Source organism: Anomalospiza imberbis, chromosome 3 (assembly GCF_031753505.1).
Source record: "Anomalospiza imberbis isolate Cuckoo-Finch-1a 21T00152 chromosome 3, ASM3175350v1, whole genome shotgun sequence".
Lineage (NCBI taxonomy): Eukaryota > Metazoa > Chordata > Aves > Passeriformes > Viduidae > Anomalospiza > Anomalospiza imberbis.
The window spans coordinates 45,351,920-45,379,760 of NC_089683.1; the positions used below are offsets into that span (position 1 = coordinate 45,351,920).

A 27,841-nucleotide genomic window follows, 5' to 3' on the forward strand; every position below is an offset into this window, starting at 1 on the left:
GTGGGCAAGTTTTGAAAGACTGTGGTACATTCACTGCTTATTAATTATCCCTTTTATTTTTTTCTCACCAAGCAATAATTAGAATCTTTTTCCATGGCTTTCACTAACAAGCATTTTCCTAGCTACAAAGCCACTTGCAGATCTATTGCAGCAGAAGCTGAAAGCAAGATATAACAAATGTGTTGTCTTCTCAGGTCACTGACATTGCTGATGCCATGATTTTGAAGCAGCTTTTTGAAAATCTCTTCCAAAATGGGGTTGTCGTTGTGGCAACATCTAACAGGCCGCCAGAAGGTAAAAACAAACATTCTACCAGTGTTACCCAAATCCAGTGAAACTCAGTATCTTACGAAACAATTGTATTTATATGATACAGTAATGACTCTGTAGACTGCAAGAATCAGAGATATTCCAACTTGTTCCCTGCTTTTTCTTGTTCTTAAAGAAGGAAATGTTTTTCACTCAATCTTACCCCTCCTGTATCTCGAACTCAGAGTGTGCTTTCCTCCACCACTCTCAAAACCTTCTGTTTTCTGATCTCCTCTACTCTATCCAAACCAGTAAGAGGGTGTTTGGGCACAGGGCAGTTTAGGAGGGGTAAAATACTGCCTGTACTGAATGTGTTTAAGGATAGGAAAAGATCAGATCCTGCAAAAGAAGGGAAATGGTATCACATTCCTTCCCAGTTTCTCACTCAGAAACTTGGATATGTGGTCCACCAGCTTGAAGGAGAGCCACTTACTAAGATGCCATTCTTACTTTCCTAAAAGCTGGTTTGAGAGAATTAAGTGGAGAGTTGTTTCCATTTCTACCTCCTTTTTTACAGTGACTAATAATTTCTGGTGACTAGTTAAGTAGATCCTTCTACAAAGTTCCCAAATGTGTATGGGTTTTAACCATGCAGTGCCTGTAATTTTTTTGTAAAGGAGAAAAATGTTTGTATTGTATAACTTTAGCAGTTAGCATAATGCACAAACTTGCATGACATTTCAGATTGATCAATTTCAGGTACTGAAGAGTTACCTTAAGTGCTAACTGTAACAACCATTAATTTTCCTACCCAAATTAATTGAGTAAAAGACAATCACTAATGATGGGCAATTCTACAATGAACTTTATCTTAGCAAAAAACAAACCAAAAAAAAAATCAACCAAAAAAACCCACCCAAATGTTTTTATTAGGGGAGAAAATTATTTCCCATTGGCTTATTTTCCTTTTTTGCGCAAACAAGATGGAATTGTAACTACTGTAGTTGCGTTGACTACAGAAAGACTGAATCCTGGTGCTTTACTCACTTGAGAGCCATCCTTGGTTTTTTGAAGCACTGATCTTTAAAGTTCAGGAGAATTTTTTACCATAACTTAAGGATTGTAGGCAATGTTTTAAATCAAGATGTTAGTTTGTGACCTTTATTATTGATTGGTTGTTTTTCATAGATATTAAGTCACTGAATCAACCTGAAATACATGCACCTGTATTAAGTACCCCAGGGAATGACAAGAACAGCATTTCCAGAGCTGAGCTGTGTTACAGTCTGGGTGTTGGCCTCTCTATTCTTTGGTCACTCTTTGTGAAGGCTCAGGGTTTGTCTGACAACCCCTGCAGGAAAGGGAGTTAGGTTAGTGTAATATGTCACACCAAGGTTTAAGACTGAATGGAGAGATTTGTTTCTTGTGGATACAAGGGGGAGAAGTGGCTTTTTCGTTTGAGAGCGGATGTGCCCAGCTGCTGACCATTAGTGATGCATGTAACTTTGTTGAACTCCTGCCCTGGGGGAATGTGAGGGGAAATATTGAGGTTGTATTTGAGGAGTCCTGGCTTCATTTCTCCACCAAAATTACTGTTTATTTTTCTGATCTCATGAAACAGAGACATAATACAAAGCTCACAGTCCTATTAGCTAGAAGAACTAATGGGAGTAGCTGTCTTACACTATTGTCGCATGTTCACTAATTTTTGCAAGTAAATACGCAATTGATTGCTATATATTTTAACAAATATATGGCCATCCTGATTTTCTGAGTTGGGAATGAGCATGATACATGGCTTCCTAGAACTTTGTTAGTAATTAGGGTAATGGAATTGCCTTTACTGATAATTTTTCTAAATGTTTCCACGTACGTATCCAATTTTGTGAAAACCATTCTGTAGTGCCCTGTTGCTGTCTCATAGATGCAGCATCTTCTGTCCACCATAAGGTGTTGGTAAAGCATAAAAGCTTTAGTATAGCTGTAACCTTCAGGCCTTATGGGGAATATAAAGTATAATCATAACCTGGCACATGCTTTGTGTGGAATTTTGGTGATATCTCTGCCAGCTGTCTGTATTCTTTTATTCATTCCTTCTGTCAGTTATAGGTGCTAAGCTGCCTTTTTATAAGGCTTCCGAATATTAATGAAACAGAGCAGATCATCATACAGTTTCAAGTGATTGTGTTTTCAAAGAAGTCATTCTGTTATGAACTTGCTGGTTGGTTAATTTCTGGAGAAGAAAAGTTTATATTGTATAAATAAAGGGATAAGTAAAATGAAAAATGCTGCTTTGCAGTTTTTGTTAATTTGTATTTTGTTTCATGATGTAGATCTGCATTTTGTTACATAACATACTGTTTTTTTCTTTATTCAGTTGTATTTTTAGCAACTTTGCCTAAATTTACATTTTAATTTAATTTTCAGTTTTTTGGCCTTAGAGGTGAGCCTTTTTCTTGCTTTTGAGGATGGGACACTTGGCAGAATTTCTCGAAGATAAAATGTACCACAGTACATCAAATAAGAATGATGCTAACTTAGTAAATCCAAATAGTGTACTTTTCCTTTATGTTGGGGTTTTGTCCTCTGCCAAAGACTTGGGTTTAGCAGTTGCGTGGTTTGGCCTTACAATCTGTACCAATGTATACCCAGCATTACAAATATTTTTTATATCCTTGCTTTAAAACAGATGCTGCTCTAATTTCTTCTGCTACAATTAGTTATATGTCATTAGAGATCTAAGTAATTTTTTGTTCCCTGCCATTTTCACACTTCTCAGGACGTTCTGTTCTTCTTAAGATCGTATTGAATTTTTGTGTAGTAAAATAAGAGAAATGGATTTTAGCTCTCCTTTTCTGCCTTTTGTTCCTCCTCCTGTCTCTAACAACATTGAGTTTTATTTGCTAGACTACAAGACAAGCTGACGTTATTAAGACTAAGTAGCAAAATGGTACTGATTTCCTTTCTTTCAGATCTCTATAAAAATGGTCTTCAGAGGGCTAATTTTGTACCATTCATTGCTGTGCTGAAGGTAAGAAGAACCACTTGTTCAATGCTTTTCAGTTTTGCCTGCTTTATTAATCAATTTGTAGAAGAATTGTAGAGGATTGCTTTGATGCAAGTTTCCACATGATATATATCTGCCTTAAATATTCTGAGTAAAACTAATTGAAGATAAGGCAAGAAGGGACTTTTTCCTTCTGGAATTAACATGTTTTTAAAGCTGGACTTCTTTAGCATGACAAAAAAATTACTTTTTTGTCTAAGGCAGCAGAAAGTGTTTGGATAAGACTTTCCTGCTGGTGCAGCTATGCTGTGTAACATAGTGTCCCTCTAATATTTATACTGTGTTGTACTTGTGGATATCTTACATTTATAATGATAGAACAGCTTGCTGTTACTTTGATGTGTGGAAAGTAGGGTTTGTTCTGTAGCCCTCAATTACCTTGTTTCTGGGTCTTTCTCGTGTGTAAGTAGTTAGTTTTTTCAATGGCTGTTTGTGAGGCTTCACGTAATGTTCAATAAGCAGTGGCTCTGAAGCAGGCTTCCTTCAGTCTGCATGTTGTGTTGTGGGAGGTCAAAAACTATAATAGTTTCATTTAAATTAAAAATGGCAGATCCTTCCTCTGTGAATAACACAATTGGTGCTTATTTTGCTGTTAAAAAGAATATAAGCTGAAATGACACTTAAAAGTTCTGGACAAGTTGCAGATATTTTTTATTCACAAGCTAGAATTGTATTGTTCTGTTACTGGGGGCTAACATACAGGTCTTGTATCCTGCGCTGCCTGGATTGACATGACATGTAAAATGGAAATAGCAACATTTCCCTACTTCACAGAAGTATTGCTAGAATAATCACATAAATAATGTTAACTATATTGGTATCTAGCATAAAAGAATTGTAAGGTAGAGTGTAGGTAGGTTTGGCTTTGTGATAGGAGATTTGGAATTGCTGAATTGATGCATTGACTGGATGTTTCTGCTCAGGTGGTCAGCAGTAAAGCTGCTGACAATGCCTAGCATTTTCAGTGGGCCCTTTAAGAATTCTAAGATTGCTTAATTGCCTAAGAACCTTTGAAAATCCCATCTACTGTTGACATTTGTACAATTACCAGGTTTAAAAGTTAATATGCCATTGACATGATTATGGCACTCTGGTGCATCTCAGAATGGCGTGTACAAAGTCAGGGAGGTTACCAGTGAGAGTGGTTCTTACCTGGATGACTTTAGAAAAGTAAGGAATGTAAAAATAAATGAACAACCCACTTCCATCTCAGATTCTTGGAAAGCGTTTATTTGTAGCTGGCTGCATTGGATGAGAGCTCCCAGTCACAGAGTATTTTCAAGCATAGAGGTAGTTTCATATGCATTTGCTTTTTGAAATGCAGCAACCATGGCAAATCATTCTTTTCTATGTCTTTCTTTGTTGACTCCATGATTTCTCCCTGATAAACACAAGGCTCTTTCATTTCAGTGATTGTCAGGCTTTAAGAATACCTATCATATATGCTTATTTATAGTTTCCTTTTTTGTCTTTTTAGCTAGCTGAATTAAAAAATGTGAAATGTAGTTTATGCATGAGAACACCTCATCAGGACTGGGAAGGTAATAAAAAATTTTTAGTAGGGAACAGATGGAATGCTGAGAGAAGCAGTAAAGATGGCTTAGTCTAGAGGATGGAGTACTGCAAAAAGAAACAAGTAGCACAACCCAGACGAGAGGCAGGTGAATATTATCATCATAATGAATGAAGGGAGAAGCAAATGTTAACATAATTCACAAGGGTCTTTCTAAAATACTGAATTTCCTTTCGTTGTTCTTTTTCCCAGCACCTTTGTGTTTTAACACTGCTCTAAATATATGTGCCTTCAATGTCACTTTAATAAATATTACCAGTGTAACATTATTCTTTCCCAAAGACATAATGACCAAAAGTTGGATCTGAGGAAGCTTATTTGCAAAATGCTTCTCTGACCCTAGTTGGAAAGTGGAAGGATAAGGGCATGGTATTAAAATTATTAATAAAAAAATAATGAAATCTACATTTTTAATTCAATGCAGCAGAAGTCAGCATTTAAAAATCGCAGTGGAATGTATTCTAGAGTAAGATTTTAACCATTGACCTTTACGTTACAAAGGTGTGGATAGAATTACACTGATATTCTGGCTTTGGTGGTTTGAGAAATGCAGATTTAGGCCTCCCCGATGTGTGTAGAATCTGTGTGATGGCATTGGTGTGAATGGATAAAGTAGCTTCTGCCTCAGCTGTGCATAATTCTGTGACTAGGAAATGAATTCTGTGCAAAATTCTGTTCTAGGATTTTCGTGAAAATGTGAAGGAAACCACTGCATTGGTTGCTTGCAAATGTTTGATTTACTGTCTTCTCAAACTTTCCCTCACGCCAAGCCATGTATGTCTGTCTGACCTGTCCCCTGGTACTGGCTTTGACAGCTGGGACTAACTCCTGTCATAGTTTTCTCTGGGCTCAGAGCCTCCCAGAGGGCTTTTGTTTGGGGTTTAGTGGGAGTGAATATGTGGATTGGCTTTGTTTGTTTTTTCAGTAATTAACTTTCATGATCATAAATCTTAAAATAAGACTTGAGCACTAAAAGTGGTTCAAGTTCAACACAGGAGTTTCAAATTCTTTTAAATGTTCTTGGGAAGGTGGAATGAATGGAAACTATTGGCAGTATATTTCTGCGTAGATGCTTCACTTGAAATAGATTTCAGGCTCTTTTCATTCCTTGTCAGTGGAACACATACTTTCTAGATACCTGGGTAACTGTTACATACATATCTTTTCTTGTCTTCAAATGATCATAAGTAATGGTTTCTTCCCCAGATCTAGAGTTATCCTTGTTCATCCTCAATTTTGTTTGTATTTTCGACTGTCTGTGTAATTCCAGTATCTGTGTTTGAGTTCTATTTCTTACAAAGATAACTGTATACCAGTTTCTGTGGAATAAGCAAAAGGGTGAAATAGCACTCTAGGGAAGATACAGTTATCTTCCAAAGTTTGTCCATTTTGTCTTTCTGGGTGGTAGATTACTGGGGCAAGTGACTGTTGTGTTTGGTTGCAACTGAAAAGTTCCAATTTTTAGAGCTACATGAAAACTTCAGGTCCTACAGGTGGCAGCTACATAAAAGCCCCAGGTCTGTGTCATTGGGCAGCTCAGTAACACCACTGGCAGCTTTTTTTGCCCTGTGTGCGCTCCCTGTTCAATTCTGATCTTATGCCAATGTTCTTTTCTATTGAAATATTAAATAGTTTGAGATGTATTTTTTTCAGCGATTCTTTAATCCTGTAACTCAAAGCTTTATAAACAGGGGAAGACTATGAATTGATCAGTTCATTGTTGTGGCTATGATTCTTTGGGACACAGTATTCCTTATGAAAGGGTTTAGTTCTGCAACAGATAAGAGTGCTTCTTCAATCCATGAAATTTTACAAAGATAGAGCTTTACAGAGAAAAGAAGTATTAGTAAGAAGAATCTTTTAATTCTATAATTGTAATTCGATTCAGTCTCTTCTGATTGAGTTTTTAATCTCACAGTATCTCTTGCTGAGCATTTTAAGAGTGTGGAATTCCTATGTGATTTTTTTTAAAGACCATTCTTGAGAAAACTGTTGATTGCTCACAATTACTTTGTTCAAATGCAAAGAGCAGAAACACTCCAAAAATTGTTACTCTCAACCTAAAAGAAATATGCAAAGTTTCTAAATGTTTTAAAGCTGATTTACAAATAAAGCTATGTATCTTGGAATCACAGAATTGTTAAGATTGAAAAGACCTTGAATTCTGTTGAGTCCAACTGTTAACCCCTCACTGCCAAGTCCACCACTAAGCCTTGTCCCCAGGTGTCACATCTGCATTGTCTTTCTTCCAGGGATGGTGTCTTGCTTCCTTTGGTGGTCTGTTCCAATGCTTGACAAATCCTTTTGGTGGAGAAATTTTAATCCCAGGTCCTTTTTTTGCTGTGGAGCTTTCCAGTCATTCTGTCGCTCTGTAGAGCTGCCTGGGGTTGTTGGGAGCCAAGTGCAGGACCCAGCACTTGGCCTTGTTGAACCTCACACCACTGGCCTTGGCCCATGGATTCAGCCTGTCCAAATCCTTCTGCAGAGCCTTCCTGCCCCCAGGCACATGCGCTAATCTTTAACAACTTGATGTAAGACATTATGTGAGGCTCTTGGGGGAAAAAAAAAGGCAAAAAAAAAGCATGCTTTAATTTACTGTTTTGGTAGTAATTTTGGCAACATTTTAATTTTGGCAGACATTTAATGAAGACATTTACATCAACCCTTAACCATTCTGAAATCCTAACTCTAATTCAGTGCCTAGTTCAATTCTCTGGAAAATCAGGAAGGAAATCTCCTCCAATAATTTGCTGTGTAGAGTCTGTAACTTGAGTGAGCAGTTCTGGCGATTCCAAAGGTTTCCTGGAAGTGTAGCATGAAACTTCAAAATGTCAAGCTGTGTTGAAGTACCAAGTGTATAACTTCTGTGTTTTGTCAGGTTTTCAATAGACTTGCACTAGTCTAAATTTTAACTGAAAGTCAAAAAGTTTTAGGGCCCTTCTTAGTCTGAGTATAACTTCAAAAGGCCAAATTTTAGAAGAAAATATTTGGCTTTGGCTACTTGCATTTTGCTTTGAGTAAAAGGGAGGAATCAGCCTCAGAAATCATGTCCTCTATGTCAGTAGGACATGAAATTACTTTCAATGTCTTTTTTTCTTTTTTTTTTTTCCTATGCTATTAGGGACCAAATAATTACTTATTTTAAAACTATTTGGTTAAAATGACTTAACCATAAGTAAACTTTGTACACTCCTCTCAAATAGAAAGCAATGCATTATTTATACACTGTTTTGCCCTTTCTTTCTTGAAATCAGTTAATGATTATTTATTTAGAATGTTGCTGGCTGTGGTTTTAATTAAAGTATACCCTTTCCTACAAAGCAAGAAACTGAGTAATTTAAAAGCATTTTCAGTTTTGAATAGCTTAGTATGAGAACATGAAAAATACTTGTTTTAAAAACATTTAGAGCTACCCCTAAGGAAATTGTGGGAGTTAGTTTTGTACAAAGGCATTTGGTAGATATAAAATGTCTTTGATGGTGCAGTCAGCTTTTGTCCAACCACCTGTGTGAGAAATGCAGGGATTTGTTGAGTGGCGGATCTGCCTCTCTCCTCCCCCCTCTCCCAAAAAAGTCATCTCCTTGATGAAATTGATTTGTCAGTTTGTTCCAGTCTAATGGTGTGATAGCCCAGCAGCTTTCAGTATGTTGAATAGTTAAAACCTGCTTTTGAGGTCAGTGTCAGCCACTCTGACCCCTGTGAACTGTCACCTGAGTCAGAATTGCAGGGATTAGGCCTTTGATATTGTGATGGCTTCGCCTATCAATTGACTTTTTCATTACTGAAGATGTTGGGCCTTTTGTTTCCCTTCTTAGTATGTAACCAAGCAAACTCCTAAGAAGAAGGAGCATTTGTTCTTGTTCTCTCTCTGTGCAAGTAATAGAAGTGCTCATCTTTTGTGAAGTGTACCTAATTAAACATAGAAAAAATAAAAATACAAAATTCAGCATGATTGCAAGTATTTTGTGATGCAAGTATTTTTGAACCTCAGTATAATTTCTGGGAAATCTTAGTTTGATAAATTTGTGAGACTATCAAGTAATAAAATGTTGTATATAGAAAGCAAGGTGTCAGATTAGAAGCTACCAATCCCTTCTGCATCCAGCCTTCTAAGCCTCTGTGTGTGTGTTAAATTTAAACACAAATGTTATTTGAATTCTCTAGTTCAGAGCACGTAACTGTTACAATATTTTATAATGTACCTATTGCTTTATTGTGTTCTCAGGGATGAATTGTTCAGTTTGTTTACTTTTTATATCTGTCTTAGACACTTTCTCCTAGACAGTTTATTTAGATGCAGATCAAAAATTTATCTTAGGATGAAATAGTTGCTTCTGTATCTCTGCCAGGCTTCCTGCCTTCTCCCTTTCTTAAATTGTTAGGATCTCCTGAGCTCTTTCTTGTTTTGTTTGCTCCTTGATTAAAATGAGTAAATGAAAGCATATCATAGATATGAAATAGTTGATTCCTGCTGTCTCAGGGTAAATTAGTCTAATTACACGTGGCAGTTCTGTTTGCTTGTGATGTAATGTGAAATGAGGTCCTGCCTCCCCCTGAAAAGCCCGAGCCAATTAATAAAGCTTTTAAGCTCTTTGTCACAGGCCACCGTGGAGGTCTGCAGAGAAGAACTTTAATCCAATAAACATTTCATTTAGATCATGAAAAGAAAGCATGAGGAGAAGCTCCTACAAGAGAGGGTGTTACCAGCAATTCTAGTTGTGAAGAGATGTGAGGAATTTGCCAAATTAACCAAGAGGCCTTCATATTTAACACATAAATGTGTCAAAACTAATAATAGAATAATTTAATTTGAGTTGAACCTTATATTGTTAAAATTCTAAGAAGCCACAACTGTTTTCTTCAAAGACTTTGCTGTTGAGTTGGATGGACAGGGCAAGGGGAGGTTGTGAGAAACCCAGATAGCAAATAACACTGTCCGAAGCTGGTGGAAAGGGGGGAAAAAAAAGGAATAGATAATTAGGTGTAATTAGCGTGTATGAATTGTTGTCTCCCTGCCCTTGGCTTGAATAAATTTCAGAGAAAAAAAAAACCCTAGTGGCAAAAACCCTTTGATGTAAGAAGAGTCATTGTGGTTTGGCAGCATAAAGGCAGTGTTTTATACTTCTTACATAATGGTTGTGATACAGAAAGAGTGAATGGAACCTGCACCCCCCAGCCTGCTTTACAGCAAGGACTTTTGGATTCCCTTGAAACAAAATGCATCACAAGTTTTCAGTTGTGGGTAATGAGGTAGTGGACCTCATCAGAGCTAAGCGTAAGCCATCTTTAGCCTTTGTTTAGATCTTAATCGTTTTTTTTTTATTATTATCTGGGAAATTCAGTTTCGTAAATCATGACTACTTTTTTTTTCCCTTTCCTTTTTTTTTTTTTTCCTGCCTGCCAACAGTTCTGGCAGGAGCAAAGGCTAATACTGGGGAAAAGAAATACAAATCAAATGTTAAAAAGAAAAACAACAGCATAAAAGAAATCTAGATAAATAACTTCATCCAGGGTATAATTCCAGTGAAGTACATGTATTGGGATGAATTTGACCCTTAGCTTAGGAAACATCATGTTATAAATTCAGCATGAACTCTTGGCGTTTGTTTCTCGCAGAACGCCACAGCTTGCTTATTATTAGGACATTGAAAGTTACAGTCATTAGTGGTCCTTTAGCAAAACCGGGTGTTTTGCAGTGGTTTGTAGTTTGCAGGTGGGGTTTTTTTCTTTTGTATTTATTCTTATTCTGCAAGGAAGATTTTTTCCAAAGTGATGTGAAATGAGGAGCACTGTTCAGTGTAATTCTTAGTGCATGGAAGTTTACTCTGCCATTCTTCTGTTCCCTGACTGGAAAAAGGAGAGGCTACTTGTCTCTGAGCTGGCACAGCCACATCTGTACCTCCTGAATTCTTTCACTTTTGTTTGAATATCTGAAATACTATTCACAGAATAGTACATTTTGAGAGTCTCTCTTTTTATTCATGCACCATTATTTTACAAGTTAATTGTCTATTTTTCCTCTTCTTAGGGGGTAGCTGATTTGTAGCTAGACATTAAAATAAGTTATTGAAAAGTTGTACAATAGATCGTATGTTCCTTGTGGTAGCAAGAATGGTGGGGTTTCTTAGTTGTTAAAGTTTTGAAGGCTGTAATGTAAACTTGTGCAACTTCCACTGAGTGAATTTTGCCTCTCAGTTTATCTCTGCTAAACTCTTCAGTTTTTAAGTTTAAATGTTCTTGTCACAAGTGTAAGAAAAAGATTGATTGAAAAAGTTATATTTGGCAGCATTTATTTTCCCAGATATTTTTGCTGTAAGTCCACTGAAAAATAATTCCAAGCAAAATGTTTGTTATCCCACATCAACTTGAGAGTGATTACTTTCCCTGATGTTGTACAGGATTCTTGGATGACATTTAGAAAGTTTTCCTCCAAATTTGTTCATGTGGTTCATCCGTTTTTTTGGTTTTTTAAAATTTTTTTTGGTTTCGTTTTGTAACAGTGTTTGCAATTGGGATAAACATGAAGTATCTGAGGCTATTGAAAGAATTTCCTATATTTCATTATTGCAGAAGAATATAGGGGAAAAGACTGTAAAAAAACCCCTTAGTTAACCCTGTAAAACATTGCACTATTTTGTAGAGCAAATAGCCTTTTCTGCTTGAAGTTAATTTGGTCTGTGAAAGGCAGTACCTGAATACCATGCCAGATAAGTAATTATTCCTGATTGTAATGTTGGGGTTTTTTTCAGGTATAGGTCACAGGAAATTCAGTTAGGGTAGAGTATGTACAAAGCTAAGAAATATGCAGATTTACTGTTGTAAGATTGTGTAAAAATTATTTACAGTTAATACTTGCACAAAGGTTAGAAAGGTTGATGAAGTGATACTTAGTTTTACTTTACTATTCACTGCATGTCAGAATGTAATTATGACTGATTCATGAAACTGTCTTAGCAATGAACCATCTTTATTAAAATGCTGATCAAGAAAAGAGCTGACAGTAATAAAGAATAGAACACTTTAGTCTTGTTGCTTTTGAATGATTGCTAATTACCCCAGAGGTCATGTATAGTGCTTATGAGGATTCATTGACATTTTCTTTAAAGTCTACTGTTTCAACAACATCTGAACAAGGAGACAAAAACTATATGTACATCCAACAATGCTTAGACCAAGTTTTTCTTCACCACCAAATACCTGGTGTTTTCCTTTCTCCTTCCTCATCTCCCTGAGTACATCTCAATCCCATGGATTAGTGGAGCAGAAAGTTAGCAGTGCTACAGACTTGATTAATTTCCTTTTTTTTTTTTTTTTGTTTGTGCTTTTTTTGTTTTCAAGTAAGGCAAAAGGAGAAAAGGAGCAGCCCTTTGAAGGTCCCTCACCTGTACCATACATGCTTATGACTAACACTCTGGTTGATCTCCTTGTAGAGCTGCACCAGAGAGGAAACTGGACTTAACCCTTGTACACTTCTCTCAGTAGGCTCTGGACAGACCTGTCCAGCTAATGAGCTGGACCAGATTCACATTCTGAAATTTCACATTCTGGTGACTATCACATACTGGTGATTTTGATAGTACAGTGAATTAAAAACCTGTGGGTATGCTTTGTATATCAATATTTTGTATTAATTATAGCAATTTTTTTTTCCTTACTTACTACATTTTTGCTTAAGATGGTTCTTGTTCTACCATAGTTATAGAAAATGCCAGTTGTAATGGTATCCTTTGGATGGAGAAAGCTTTTCTTGAAATTGCTTAAGGAAGAAATAATATTCTAGTTGATAATTTAACACTATATGGAGTGAAATAATGAAAAATAAAAATGGTTAAGTCTAGTGAGCTTTGTTTACCTGGAACTCTTTTTCTGCTAGCTGATGACTCTCATCACATGTCTACATGTTGTGTGACGTCGGAGAACATCTTAGGCTGAATGTAAATGTATGAGAAAAATGATTGCAAATGAACAATCTAATTATTTTCTGATTTCCTGGATGAAAGCAGTATTAGTGATCCTGTGTATTGTACATGGAGACCAAATCAGAGGATGCATTTGAAAAGGAGGATGAGATCTATGTGAAAATTATGATTCCTTTTCCTCAGAGTGGCTGGAAGTTGCATTTCTTAGCTCAGCATGGTTACAAATAGTAGGTGTTCTAATGGGCTTGTTTCAGAGGCCAAGAGTATGAATTGTGCAGCTTTGCCTGCTTGGGGATAGAACGATAGTCTTCCTTGCTCATATGGAAAATGAGCATTTGATACTGCAGTGCTGCCACTGCATTTTCCAAGTATCTGGTTTGACCCAGGCAAGAAAGGCTGTGGAAACTCAGCATATGTGGGAATTAAGGTGACAATCCTCCTAAATTAAAGCACTCTTGTATCTCTGTTCCCCTACACCTTCTCTGGAGGTCCTCAGATGGGTGGGTTTGGCAGCTAAGTGCTAATCTGAGCACTCCCGTTAATTCTTTGGCTGCTGATTAGAATTGCGGGGTGATTCGTTTGTCTATTCTTATAGTCTAATAGGATGATTTATATCTTGTTTTTTTGTTTTAATACCATTAAAATTCAGAGCAGAGAATGGTAACTGGGTGGACTTAGGGTGATCTTCAAGGTTAAGAAATATCTACTCACCTGCATTATCAAGTGTTACAAGCTGACCAGAATATGCGAGCTCAGAGAGCACATGATACTTAGTGCAGTGCTTATTGTGGACCGCAAGGCCATCCATAGCATTTCAGGGCTTTCTGTGACACAGGGGAGACATGTGTGACACACGTCTTGAGAACTTGCAGGTTATCTAGCTGACCTGGATTACCTTTTGAAATTTTCTGAAGTTTCTTTCTTCATAATAATCTGTCCTGTTGTGTGCTTTAATTTCTTGAGCAGTTAAACATCTTAATAGCTGCCATTCTTGATTGCAGCAATAAAGGAATATCAGAGGTGATTACTGGAAAAAAAAAAGTATTTGTTAGTCTGTATTTAATAACTTTCTAGAGTAGCTCTACTAACAGTCTAATTTTATCTATTCTGTCTAAAGGTGGTTGTTTTAAGTGCTGTGTCTTGAGTTGAGCCATGAGGCTTTAGCTTTTTTTTGTTTTCCTTTTGGAATAAAAAGTTTTCATGCCACTCAGTGGGAATGAGTCCATGCTTATACTGCATTTTTAACTTACTAATTGCATTTTCAATTCTGTAATTGTATTTGCTCTTTGTATACATAAATACATAAATTACTTCAAAATAAATTGTATCGCTGAATGATTTTATGCATTTGAATTGAATAGGGTATGTCAGTCTTTAAATATCTCAATAGAATAGAAAATTTGTTGGAAATTGTGGATGGTTCCACTAGACTGACTGTAGCTTCAATATTAAGTATTTATTTTGAAAGGAGTTTAGCCCAAAATGAAATCTGAAAATTTAAAACTCTATCTTAAGAAATGAAAACCAATTGTTATAGTTATGGGTTTGACAATTTAAGTGCTAACAACCTGAGCAGTCCAATTAGTTCTTTGGTTGTTGATTAGGATTCCATGGTGATTAGTGAGTGTGAGAATGCAATCACATCCCTAGGTTTAATCAGTCCCGTGCTGGATGAGGAAGCCCAAAGATGGAGAAAGTAGAACTTCTATAGAAGTTCTAACTTCTGTAATCTTAGAGGGGTTTTCCCCATGCTCTAAGAAGCTGGACAGTTAAAAGTAGAGAAGCCTATCTTTTCACCCCTCTCCACACTTCCAGGATTTTTAAATTATAGTACTGAGTTTTTAGTACCAAGATACAGGAGAATAATATTGCTGATACCTGTGAAGGATAGACAAGATGCATGGTGATACTCACATAGGCACCCTCTCTGATATTCAGTATTTCATTCTTACACTTGTGAGCAGGATTTGTTTTTCCATACCATGCAACCATGTATCTGGTTTACTTTGTTGCAAATCTAGTATTTTAAGTGTTTAACTTGGACATTTGCATTGTTTTGGTGTGCTTTATTTTCTTTTGTTATATGTTCTGATTATATGCTGTCTTTTTAACATTTAGAGTGTGTATACTAAAAAAGTTATTTATAAATATGAATATTTTTCCTTCTGCCTTCCTGTGAAATGGATAAATGAATGTTTATGTGTGCAGAAATAAAGAATTGTGGTGGGTACCCTTGTTGACAGAGGAAGCCCCAAAAAGAAAACCTTGGATCTCTACTCAGCACATAACTTCTCTGTGACCTTTCTGACTGAGCAAAGGTGACCATGTGCTGCATGTCCCTTTAGAGCTATCTCCAAGGGTACATTCTTAACTTGGAGAGGAGATGGTGGTGTTATTGTCTGGCAGCGCAAGCAGTCCTCCTACTACTGCCCTTTGGTTTGCTGCTGCTGTCCCACCTTTTCTCTCCTCTACTGTGCAGAGCTCAGTTTCTGTAAATAACATTTCCCACTTCTATTTGGTGGTTTGGGCTTTCTTTTGTTATGTTATTTTCCATTAGCAGCAATAGATCTGTACTCGTCATATATTCACATAAGGAAAGGTTGTTCCTGCCCTGCAAAGCTTATAATCTAACTGCAGGAATCATGTCTTAAAGGGCTGTTTTCTGAGAGCATGTTGTAGTTCAGATTGTGATGTTTGAGTTGAATGGCAGGAGCTGTTTATTTTATGTATATTCATATAGTGTCTTAACACAATAGGAATGGGTGAGCTTTGAAGTGTCTCAGTGAAAATAATTAGCAATGAGTATGGATAGACATCTGAACCTGTAGAAGGGTTAGGAAATTCCTATTTTATTTGTATTTAGAATATGATCTCTAAATGGCCAGAGTATCTTCCTGACCTGACCATCAGTCTGGAGAGACCAAGCATGTTAGTTATTTAGGAACTTCCAAGGAGTAAAATGCCAAATATTTTCAAAAGGACTAAGTATTCTCGGTTCCTGTTAGCTGTCCTCTGCTTTTATGCTTACACTGTGTATTACAGAAAACTGCTGTACATCAGGATTCTGTTTTTTCATTTTGTTTACATTTGGTTCAGTTGACTTTCTCCTCTTAAGGAAGCAAAAAAAAAAATCACTAGGACTATATTAACTGTATTTTATAGATCTCTGAGCAAGATTATGCTATTGCATTTTTGGCTGAAAGGTCTTAGATGTAACAGGTTTTTTGAAATAAACTACATCATGTTGTATCATATTAGAATAAAAAATTGTACATCATTACAGACATACAAGCAAAGATTATAGGGAAGGAAATAGCTCTGTTAGGCAATGCTTGTATTTTAAAAGGGGTCCAAAAACAACATATATAATTTTTTGAACACACAAGTTTTAACTAGAGTCACTAACGATAGTAGTTTTTCCTGAAGAGTGATAATACTTATTATTTCAAAGACAGAGAAAAGAGAAGGGAGGAAAAAAAAAAAAAAGAAAAAGGCATCTTCTCTTTGGCTGTATTGGTGGTATGTACATCTTCAGTTCTGAGGTTCTTACCTCCGAAACTCATTCAGTGGAATGTCATGGAGTCATAAAAGCTGTCGGTGCAGGTAAGGAGCGATAAGTTTGTAAGTGGAACACAAGTGGACTAAAACAATGTAGCACTGGGCACCCATTTCTGTTTCATCAAGCTGCACTGACCTGGATAATATAGCCCAGTACAAGTCTGTATCTGAGTGCACAGGACACTTGCTTGTCATTGGCAGCTGAGCCTCCAGCACCACTGTAAATATCAGGGAACAAATTTACACCAGCTACAGTGTTCAGGTGTGCTTTTGTTCTTTCAGCCCTACCATAGTGATGGAATGCTCTCAAGTATATATGGGCCTATGTTCACTTTTCACTATGCAGAACACCCCGAGGAAGGAGTAGAGTTTATAAATCTGACTTGAAGGCAAAAGAGATGAGGCTGACTTCATTAAAGATTCCCATCTCTTGTTTCCAGGAAAAAACAAACCATAATGATTAACAGCATTACTAAATTTGCAAGTATCTAAAGTTAATCTAAGTAATTTCCTAGTCCTCAAAGCTGCAGTACTAATCTGCAGGGTTTTTCCCCTACTAACATAAAGAAAATAGTACTTAAGTTAATGTACTACTTTGGAAAAATAAACCATTAGGTGGAAAGATGCTGGCAAAGAAAAGCTAAATGAGCTAGCTTTGCTGTGAAATTTCAGTAATCTTCCTTCTGGCCTTGACTGCCAGACTGATGCTGAAGAAAAGCTTAAACATCCTCCCTCCCCTGTGCATATTATTTATTACATGCCTCTGGAACTTTTTTCTTCTGCTCTGTTATTCTCTTTCTTTGTGAGCTCTCACAAAAAGAAAGGGAATAGATTATAATAATATTGTAGCACCAATGCTATTGTGTTTGCAGTAGCCTTAGTCCAAGATAATGATTTGATCAGCATGGCTTTTTCACTTACTGGAATTAAAGATACATGGATTTTCCTGGGATTCTGTGCTTTCAGGATGAATTTTTTTACCTTCTTTCTTCAGCTGTCTCTCTTTGCAGAGAAGTTAGAGGTTTAAAGTAGGTATATAGTTTTCACTGATAGCCAAGGGCAAAAAATTAGTGCAATGAGTCATCACAGTAATACCTGCAGATATTTGTAATTTATGTCCTATGCAATGCATTTGTTCAAAAGGGCCATTGTTCCTTAAGTCACTGATGGTAGTTCTTCTAAATGTTTTTCCTGTAGTAAATGCAGTTGAATGAGGTTTGACATTTCCAATTTTTTATTTGAATTATTTGAATGGCCTCAAGGAGACCTTGAAAAATTCAAACATGTAGAATATGAAACACTGAACAGGAATATTAAAGAAGCAGACTGATTTTAGCAAATGGAAGAATTTTACAGGTGTTGAACTACAGTAAGAAAAGTTTTATTGCTTTAATTAAATTGTTGATAGAGCTGTATTTTCCTCTCTTTCTTCTATAGCTTCTTTTGCTTCTTATTATATATAACACACAGGAGTTGTGAGTGTTGGAAGTAGTCATAACAGATAAGCAGAGCTGTTCCCTTTGTCAGAGTAGGGGGGGTAAAATCTTGATCTTACTGACAATAGCGAGAATTTTGCTCTCAGCCTCAGGCCTTGAATCAAAAAAAAAACCCACCCTTTAGTACAGCTGAGTTTAAGTTTTCTAACCGAAGCAATTGTTGTAACTACTCAGGGACATCTGTATCACACTTAGAATCCTACAGGTTGTTTAAAGGAGAGCAAAAAAGATCCTTTTCTGAGTAAATTAAGACATTGCAAAAATGAAATAAAATCTTTTAGACACAGAGCTTTGTTTATTCCCCCCTCATCCATTTAGCAGCAAAACTTGGTGTAGTTCATACATTTGATCTTTGTATTATAAAATCTTTACTCTTCTTAGTAGAAGAAAAAGAAAAAAATATTTTTAGCTTATAAAATAGAAGTAGTTTCACTGGTTGCTAGAATTTGTGTAGCATTAAACTTGTAGTGCTTCTAATTTTGTATTTCAAAAGGTGTATATTTTAATGTGAAAATAATTTTTGTAACAAAGCAGTGCCTAGAGAGAATGAGTAATATCCACCCTCATTTCATCCCATGTGCTTCTAGTCTATATTAATTTTTTAGTTGATGGACTTGTGATAGACCTTTTTGTTTTGCATACATGAGTGATTTTCAGCTTATTTCTTTGCTTTGATAATTGCAAATGAGACTTCAGCTTTTAGATCTTGAATTTCAGTTTTGTAGATGATATTCATGCTGATGGTTTATCACAGCAGTGTGTCTTCTCTGTATCACAGACAATAGTAAATACAGCTTTGGCTCGAGGAAAGATTGTGGTTTTTTTTTTTTTTTTTTGTCTCTGTAGAAATACTGCAGCACAGTCCAGCTTGATTCTGGAATAGACTACAGGAAACGAGTGCTTCCAGCTGCTGGAAAACTTTACTACCTGTAAGTTTATCTAGGATATTGTATTAACTTTCTTTTTCCTTCTTATTCGCCAATAACTTCCTATTCAATGGGAAAAGAAAAATGTATAGTAGAATTAGTAGGGTGTGACTTTTCCTTTCTTTGCTTTCTGGTCCATTTTGTTCAGCAAACCGCCTTCCATTATGCCTTGATATTAACTTCATTAAACGACATTTTTGGTATCCACACTAGCATCCTTTCTAATGTGTGACTGAATAAAAACTAATTAGATTTTTGGGGAGGTGTGGTGTTTGGAGAACTGAAGTGACAGATGGTTAGAAAGTAATGAATATCCTCTTGTAAGAGATTGCACAATTCTCCTATAATAGAAGAACATCCTTATTGTATTTAAGTAATTAAGTATTTATAGAAATCAAATGACAAGGATTTATTTAATTTTGGGTGTTTCCAATGCTGTGGATTAAAAAACCCAACACTCTTCTGTTTTGACAGATTGTTTCTGTTTATCATGACAAAATTTCTTTAGCACTTTATATTTGCAAATAAATATATTTTTAAATATATTCACAGTTGTGTTTCTGCTTGCAGCATAAATCTGCCTAATAGGAACATCCTCTTTAATACTTTGAAACCTTTGCAAAGCAAACATTTTTCTGTCTCGTATTTTCTCTTGTAATATTATTTAATCAGTGACAATCTGAACAAAGCAGACTAAAATAGCTTAATATTAAATTTATAACAGTTGTATCTTTAAAATACTGATTTAAAAATCATGTTTCCATTAAGAAAGATGGGGTATTTTCATCACTGTGATGGGTGTTTGAAACTAAATATATCCATGCTACTTTTTAATGAAGTTAGATGTTGTAGCTGTTTGTCTGGAAGGAGGAATACTGCTTGGTAGAACTACAAGTGGTAACTCTTCCTGCTTTTGAAAGAAGTGACAGAATTTAATATATGGAAAACAGGTCCACTGCAAGTTCTGTATCCTTAAACTGTGGCTATATGAACTTGAGAAAAGTAGCTCTTGTTGTGTATTCTTGCCTGACTGCACTTGCTCGGTGCTTTGTCACGCCTGCTCAGAAGTTCTTTTTGAAGCCACCACCACTGATACTGGTGTGTTGCTCATCATGGCCCTCGTTCTGAGCGCTGCTGTCCCTGCCTGCGGTGCTGCTCCCTGGGCCTGCTGCACTCTGGGACTCTCTGTTGGACACTTGTGGAGAGCACTTGACACATTGTTTTCTCACTGTCGATACTCTGAAGAAAGGAAAAGGATGTTTGTGGTTGCTAGCAGGTAATAGGCCAAACATGGTGCCTGTGGTGTCTCAGAGAAGAAGCAGTATATACAAGTTTCAGGAGTAGTACCCAGCCAAAATATTTCATTGTGTTCTGCTGTAAAACTTCTGATCAAGTGAATGGCAGCGACTGACAATAATTCTGCCTTATGTTCTCTTACTGGAATGATGTTGGTTGCCTTCAGAACTTGATGTGTAAATCATTAGGAAGCAGTGTGTGGGGGGGGAATTACTAAAAAAACCCCATAGCTGCTAATGGAATTAGGTACTTATTTCTTTGTCCTTTCTTCTTCTGAGAGAATCTCATTCATTCTTCTATTCAATTCTATTCAAACTGGTTCATTGGATCTTTCAACGCTGTAGAACTAGCTAAGTATGTGGGGATTCCATTTGTTTTGTTTGTTTCAAAATTAGGTACTGTGCACAGTATTTTGCTACAGATTTCTAAAATTTAATTAGCAGTCTTGTCCCCCAAAGAAAATGTTCTTGTTCAACACGTATATATTCTTTTATTAATGGCTATAGTATCATTCTCACATTTCTTTAAGAACTCTCTTGATGCTTCATATGTTTTGTAGTCCTGTCTTCATTTAAAATATGTAACTGAGGATTACTTAAAGCTGTTTCATACTCATCTGAGAGCAGGCAGTGTAACACCATTACAAGATGCCTGATCAAAGCAACTCCATCGATCTCAGTCCCAGGTGTCTATTTTCAAAACAAACTTTCTTGGCAATTAGGTACAAATATCCACCTTAGCATCATATTCACCTGTTTCTTCTGGTAGCCTTTCAGTTGAAATTTCTGTTACTGATATGCATGCACATGTATATACTCTCTGAGATAGATACAGATATATAGATATATCTATATTCATACACACATGCACACACTCTTTACCACCACCTTTCATGTTTTTTTTTTCTGGTGTAGTCTGTTCTTTTCCATTTATCATTTTATCAGAGGAATGCATCACACCACTATCAATGTTGAGAGAAACTTCTAGAATTTTATGTAATCTCCTAGACAGAAAAGGTTTTTAACATGTTCAAAATGGCACTTGTATAAGTTTGTGGGTTTAAAATTTTTTTCCCAAATTTTTTGTATCTACGAGGTTTGTCATCATCAAGCTTTAGCTAAAAAGTAGTTACTTCAGTTCTCCTGTTAACATTTTTAAGGTGCTTAAGGCCTAATGAGCAGGAGAGTATTTGTTTAACAAGCTGATATTCATTTGTCAGTTAAGAGGATGTCTAGAATTGTGTGAAGCAATGTGACTTCAGTGCATCAAGATCTATAAAATAAGATTTCACACCAAAAGAGTTTACACAAACTTCAGTGAAACACTATATATCCTAGTTCTAGTTTGTTGTCTACCGTAACATTAATTTACTATTCTCAGCTACAAATTTTATCTATCTATCTATCTATCTATCTATCTATCTATCTATCTATCTATCTATCTATCTTTATGAGTAAAACATGGAAAGATTGGCTCTCTACCCTATTCAGTGATAAAAAAAGAGTTCTCTGATTGGACTGATTTTTTTAATTCTTGTGACCCAGAAGATGAATGTAAACTTTACTTCAGCTATCAGCACAGATATTTTGCATTTCACCATCTGTGGTTGATCTTTTCCCAAGCAGTATTAGGAACAGAGGTTGGGAAACTGCTAAAACTGCTAATACAGAGATGATAGTGGTATTTTTAATTTCACAGTTTGATTTTGCAAATTGTTTGGTCAATATAATCGGTTGACTTGACACAACACCTTCACCCCCCCCCCAGAAAAAAAAAAAAAAGAAAAATATGTTTCAACATTTAATTTCACAAAGTCCCCTCTCAGAAATTTCAAAGGATACTTCTTTAGGTGCTTGACTGCCTTGCCTTGCCTTGTCTATTTGCTCTTATTTTGCATGTAAGATAGAGCCAGAAGCCTTTTTTCTCATTGTGTACACATAGTGTTAATGGGTCTGCTCTGCCTGTATTGCCTCATTACTGGAAACAGCTCAAAACACAGAAGTCTTTCAGTGTATGCAAATAAGGCAGAATCATCTACCTGAGAGTTAATATTCTCTACTTTTAAGTGTATTCTAAATGTAATGTTTGTATTTAGAGCATAACATCCTGTTCTCTTTTTTTTATGGGCAAAAAGCTAAGCAGGCTCAGGCAGCTGTTTGATGTTGGCTTCAAGTGTTATTAATTTCATATTCTATTATTCTTTTCACTGTAGCACAAGTGAAGCTGATGTGGAGGCTGTCATGGATAAGTTGTTTGATGAGCTGGCTCAGAAACAAAATGATTGTACGTAAGTTAATTTCTCTTGAAAGAGAATACATTTAGAACACAATGCCCAATCTCCACTGACCAATTAATAAGTTCCATTGCTGTATATGGGTTGATGCCACACTCAAGTGGCAGTCATTGTATCAGCATTTTGTCTAATTTATGTGTTGAATCATGTGCTATTATTCATGAAGCTATGCATTTCCTATCTGTAAGAGATGAATTTTATAGTAATTATCCAGAGAAGATTGAGTCTTTGTTCATGTTCCCATAGTAACTAGACCAAGGATTCTAAAAGTGCAAGGCAGAGAGCTGAGGCTGAATAAAGCATGTGGAACCATTGCAGACTTCACGTTTGAAGAGCTGTGCGACAGAGTAAGTACCCAGTCCAATCTAGATCAGTTAATGCTCAGGCTTTTCACAGTTAAAAAAAAATTCAAACCACACAAACTTGCTATTTTCTCGAGCTGCACTAAATTAAAAAGGCTTTAAAAAAAAAAAAAACTTGAGTAACAGAAATATTTTTAATTTAACAGGAAAAAAACCCTTTCTTCAAAAGAACCATACTAATTTTCTTTTTAATGATATAGTAAATTCACTCTTAGGTGTATCACAGATTATCTTAAAGAATCCTACTACAATATATACCTGGCCTAACATCACTGCTGGTGTATGAGTGGTGGTAACATCTCAATATGTAAATAGCAATGAAATGCTGTTTTTATAATCTGGGGTTTCAGTTTGATACTCAAGCCAAGGAGCAGTGATCCTGGCACCACTAGAGTAACACTCTGTTCCATGCTTTGGTTTCAGCTGCGTGTACAAGGAATGTTTAATCCCAGGCCTTCTCAAAATATGTCAGATTTTGCTAAATACTGGCACATTCTCTGCTTAAACATGTGAGATGTGAATCTTGAAAAGTTCTCCTTGTATTTGACCTCCAGTGGGTTGGACCTCCCTGGAGATGCACTGCACTTCAGTGATCTCTGTACTGATGTCTGAAGTTGCTGTTAAATGATCATAACCCTAAACCGGGCCAATAGCACTTTTGATTCAGGATGGTGACCAGTCTTTTGGTGATGTTATGCTTTCACTTCCTTGCAGCTACAGAGTTGGTAACTATTTGGGCAGAAATTTCACTGGTTGTGTTTCAGACTGTAGATTTTAGATTGTTGGTTTTCAGGCAAAACTAATAAGTCATTTTTAAGAGTGGAGGGGTGTCATGAGTAGAATAAGTTGCTTTTCACTAAAGGCTTTGAGACTTTTTCTGCTTTGTGCCTCTTAAAGTATGGGGAAGCTATACTGTCAGCAAATACTAGTACAATTCTTTAGTCCAGTAAATGCCTTATGTACTTAAATGGGATAATAAGTTGCTTCTAAGTAGAAGTGCTCTGATTAGCTCACATGTCAGTGGTCTGAAGGTTCTCATCCTGTTCAAGAATTGTTTGAGGTTCAGATAATTCTTACATGGATCGCCCAGGACTTAGGAAATCTTGCTGTCTCAATGCAGATGCCTACTGCAGATGTGTTATGGTAGTCTCTTACAGCAAAATCACATGCTTAAAACTAAAACAACGTGGCAGACAGTAAATGGTTTTCTTTTGACAACTTCCTCAGTTATCACTGATTTTTCTCTTCAGATCACTGATGTATCTTCATAAATATTACATCTCTATGTTGGTAAGGGGTATCAGTGTGCTCCCTTCATAGGCAGAAAAGTATAGTCATGAACTTCAGAATTGTCTGTTAAATTTAGATGAATGGCCAGAGTTGCCTCCACTGTGATATTTTTTTTCATTACTGTAAACTTTTGCAAATGATTCATAGCAATGATAGAAAATTTCACTCAGTATAAGCTGCATTTAGGACCTTGCCTGCCCCATTGCTCTGTGTGCCTGACCTCCTGCCATTAAAATCTGCTAAAAGGAAAACTGCAAAAAAGGAAAAATGCAGCTGTCAACCCATTAAACCCTCTTCTTTTTTTTTCATGAATTCTTTTACATTTTGATGGAAAAACTTAAACATGCAGTGTCTTTTTTAAACAGCCAGAGGGGGAAATTGCTCCCACTCATGTCACAGAAGATACAGGGAGGATCCAGAAGAGTGCACTGGTGGTTTATAGCAAAAAATTACCCAAAAATGAGGAGACATTCAAAATGACAGGAAGTATAAAGTCTTTTATATATATATTCCAGTAAGCTTGCTAATACTGGGAGTGATTTGTGGAGGGATAAAGCAGAAATCTGCAGGGGACATAGCAACAAGGTATTTGCTACTTCTTGTGAAGCCAAATGGTAGATAGGTTGATAGGCATCATAAGTACTGCTATTAAAAAAGGAGAGTAGAAAGCTGAAAAAGATGTAATGAAAAGCAAGACTGACAAAAGAAAATACTGGAGGGGAATTTTTTGGATTTGTGTGGAGCAAATTTGCAGATTTCTTTGTGCAGGACAAGGGGACAAAATCCCATGGGAAGGGGGATTGTACGAAGGGACATGGGGCAGGAAATCTTCCTTGCTGGAGCCTGTTGCAGCCAGGGTGAAGCTTAATTGACAGCTCAAGCAAAACCTCCAGGTAGATAAATGAAATCTAAAGTTGGTCTTGTAGGAGCTCATTAAACTTGTACCAGAATTGAAAACAAGATTTCCAGTTGGTTTTGTAACAGTTTTAAGATGTGGTGAAAAGCATGATAAATGGGAAATTCACATTAATGGGGGAAAATGAGAGATAATTGCTATTATTGAAACCTTGTGGGACAGTTAATAAAATAATAATACAGAATGGGTGCTTACAGCCTACTTAAAGACAGAGTGGCTAAAAGAGGTGGAGAACATTGTGCAACATTGAAGGTACTGGTACCTGCCTTAAAGTTAATTAATACAAGATTCTTGAGTACATATCAGTCTACTAATTAACAAACCCAGAATGAAAGTACTCATAGGGATCTGTTGCAAATGGAATGTGAGGTGGGTTGCTCCTTGAGCACTTGGCTATAAGAAGCGTATAAAGAGAATACACCGTTGTATGTACACTGTAGATGAAACACAGGAAAAGGTGAAATGTAATTAGCCAGAAAACAGAAAATGATAATTCTCTAGCATAAAATGTACTACATCCAGTACAAGGTCATTTGGTTGGTGCTTACAGTGATGATTTAATCTAGAAATTTGTGTTGTGTAGGAATAATCTTAATTTTCTAACATTTAATGAAACCAAAAGATATTCCAAACAGTGAAGTTGCATATTTGAGTGTTCAGGAAGAGTAATTTTCAAAAGCAAAAGGGAAGTGTGACTAACTGGAAAGGGAAGTGTAAATAACAACAACAACAAAAAGAGTAACACAAACCCAAGAAGGACTCAGAGGAGGAAGATAGTAAAAGTATTTCCTCTGTCACTGTTGAGAGAGAATCAAATAGTACAGATTGAATGGCAACTAGTTATGAAGTGGAGGAAAATTACAAAATAAAGGTCATGGGCAAATATGTCCAGTCAGATAAAAGACTTAAGTAAAATTGGAGTTTTGATGTTTTATATTATCTGAATGTTACTGGCTTATTCTTAGCTGGAGATGGATGAACTTTTGATAACAATGTGGAAAAAGGAAAAGGTTTGGCAAAGAATAAGTGTTCTAGGTGAAGTAGAGTGAAATCATTTTACTAAAGGATAGTGAAATAATTTTCAGTCTCTAAATAAAATAGCTTACAAATACATTTTGTATCATTGGAATCCTGGAAAACTAGGCTGAGATCTCTGACTAGCTTTTTATTTTTATGAATGTTAAAGTGCAAGAGAAATTCCACATCACTAGAAAAATGCTCTATGTGTCAGTATTAAAAAACCAAACAAGTAAAATTCACACATGCTTATGATGATGGGTGGAACTGCAGGCTGTTGGTGAGATTTTAGTCCAGAAGGGTAACGGAGAAGCTGATTCTGGATGCATACAGTAGATGACTAAAGAATGGAAATAAAATTAATTCTCCAGTCTCCCTGACTTTATAGGAAGGGTTGAGTTTTGAAGATGCTATTCTTATTAGGAAAGTGGCATTATGCAGTCTAAAGAAAGTATTCATTAAATGGGTTGCTAAGTTAATTAACTAACCTTAAAAGAAATACTGGTGAAGGTGTTTTGTTTGTACCATTTCTACTGAGCAAATTTTTATACGAAGCCTGATGTAACAGGTTTTTTTTTCCCCAGGAGTTTTGAATATAACATAAATGCTAATGCAAACTTGCTGTAAATACAGAGTACTGTGTGTATGGGGGAGGAGCAATGAAGACAAGAATGCAGGAACTTGAAGTACCCCATGATCTTTCCTGGTTTTAAAGTGCCTAAAAGTAGGGATGTGAGGGAGTCAGGGTCCCTGCTGCCTGTTGGCAGCTCTCACAGCCCCTGCACATGCAGTGAACAAGTTCAGCAGCCAGCAGGGGAATGTGCCCAGTCCATCTTGAGGGAATAACCAGCTCTTATCCCCCTCTTACTTTTGGGAGTAGGCAATACTTCTTAGTCTACAATCAATCTGTGCAGTCAATTCAGACTGAGTTTTTCCAAGGCTTGTAACTGCCTGGGGTTTGAGGGGGGTTTCACAGGAAGTGTATAGGACATTTCCCTCATACCAAGCAACCTTTCTTCCAAATTTGACATATCTGGTCTGCATCATGGAAGTACTTACAAGTCATAGTATTATCTTGGATTTGCAGTAGTATTTTTTGAGTTTTCTGAAACTGTTGTATACTGCTGCTCATGTGGGTGTCAGTAATCATTGCAGCATGAGTGGACAACATTGTACTCAAAACTTGGTAATTGATTCCTTTGGCTATGCATTACCCTTAAGGGTTCCAGCAAAAAGAGTAAGTTTTGCAGAATCAACATGTGAAAAGATAGATGCTTTTGTTGCGTTGGCAAAATAGCTTATCACTCAAGTGACTCTGCTTTCACTTCGTTGCTGCAATCTGTCTTCTAGTCTGGTCTTAGCTAACTGTTATAGTGCATTCCAAGGGATAAATATTCAGACCTAAAAATCTATATTTGCTGGTGTAGGATTAAGGAGATGTGTTTGAAATTTCTCAGGTAATTACGTAGTGATGTCTGTAATACAATATTTTGTATGAACAGCCTGTAAAACCTCTTCATTTTCGCTGAAGTTTCCTTTAAAATAAAATTCTGTTTTAAGGGGAAATATTGAAACATTTTCCACCTTGATATCAATTTCATGAGATGTCAGCTAATACATATAAATAAAAATAGCAAATCAGCAATTGATAACTTGATACTATTTATAACATCTCCTAGTTTAAGTAGAATTTTCATAATAGCTGCTTTTTAATTAATACCTGGAGACCTTGGGAGTTAAGAGTTGATACCTTTCTGGTATTACAATATTTCATTCTTGTTTCATATGTTAGCATCAAACTTTTTCATGTCAAGAGTATAAAGAGTTATTTCTGCCTAAAATAATGCATCAGATACTGGTAATTACTGGTTGTCCATTA

At 36.3% G+C, this 27,841-nt stretch overlaps 1 protein-coding gene across 3 annotated transcripts in view; it reads left to right on the forward strand.

The window, feature by feature from the left end:
- AFG1L (AFG1 like ATPase) overlaps positions 1–27,841 on the forward strand; it is a 64,090-nt gene that overhangs the window by 25,902 nt on the left and 10,347 nt on the right. For all 3 annotated transcript variants that reach the window (XM_068184221.1, XM_068184220.1, XM_068184219.1), the window contains exons 6-10: positions 195–294; positions 3,222–3,280; positions 18,709–18,791; positions 22,297–22,367; positions 22,624–22,724. In XM_068184221.1, coding sequence (XP_068040322.1) covers positions 195–294; positions 3,222–3,280; positions 18,709–18,791; positions 22,297–22,367; positions 22,624–22,724 — 414 coding nt within the window. The remainder of the gene's footprint in view (positions 1–194; positions 295–3,221; positions 3,281–18,708; positions 18,792–22,296; positions 22,368–22,623; positions 22,725–27,841) is intronic.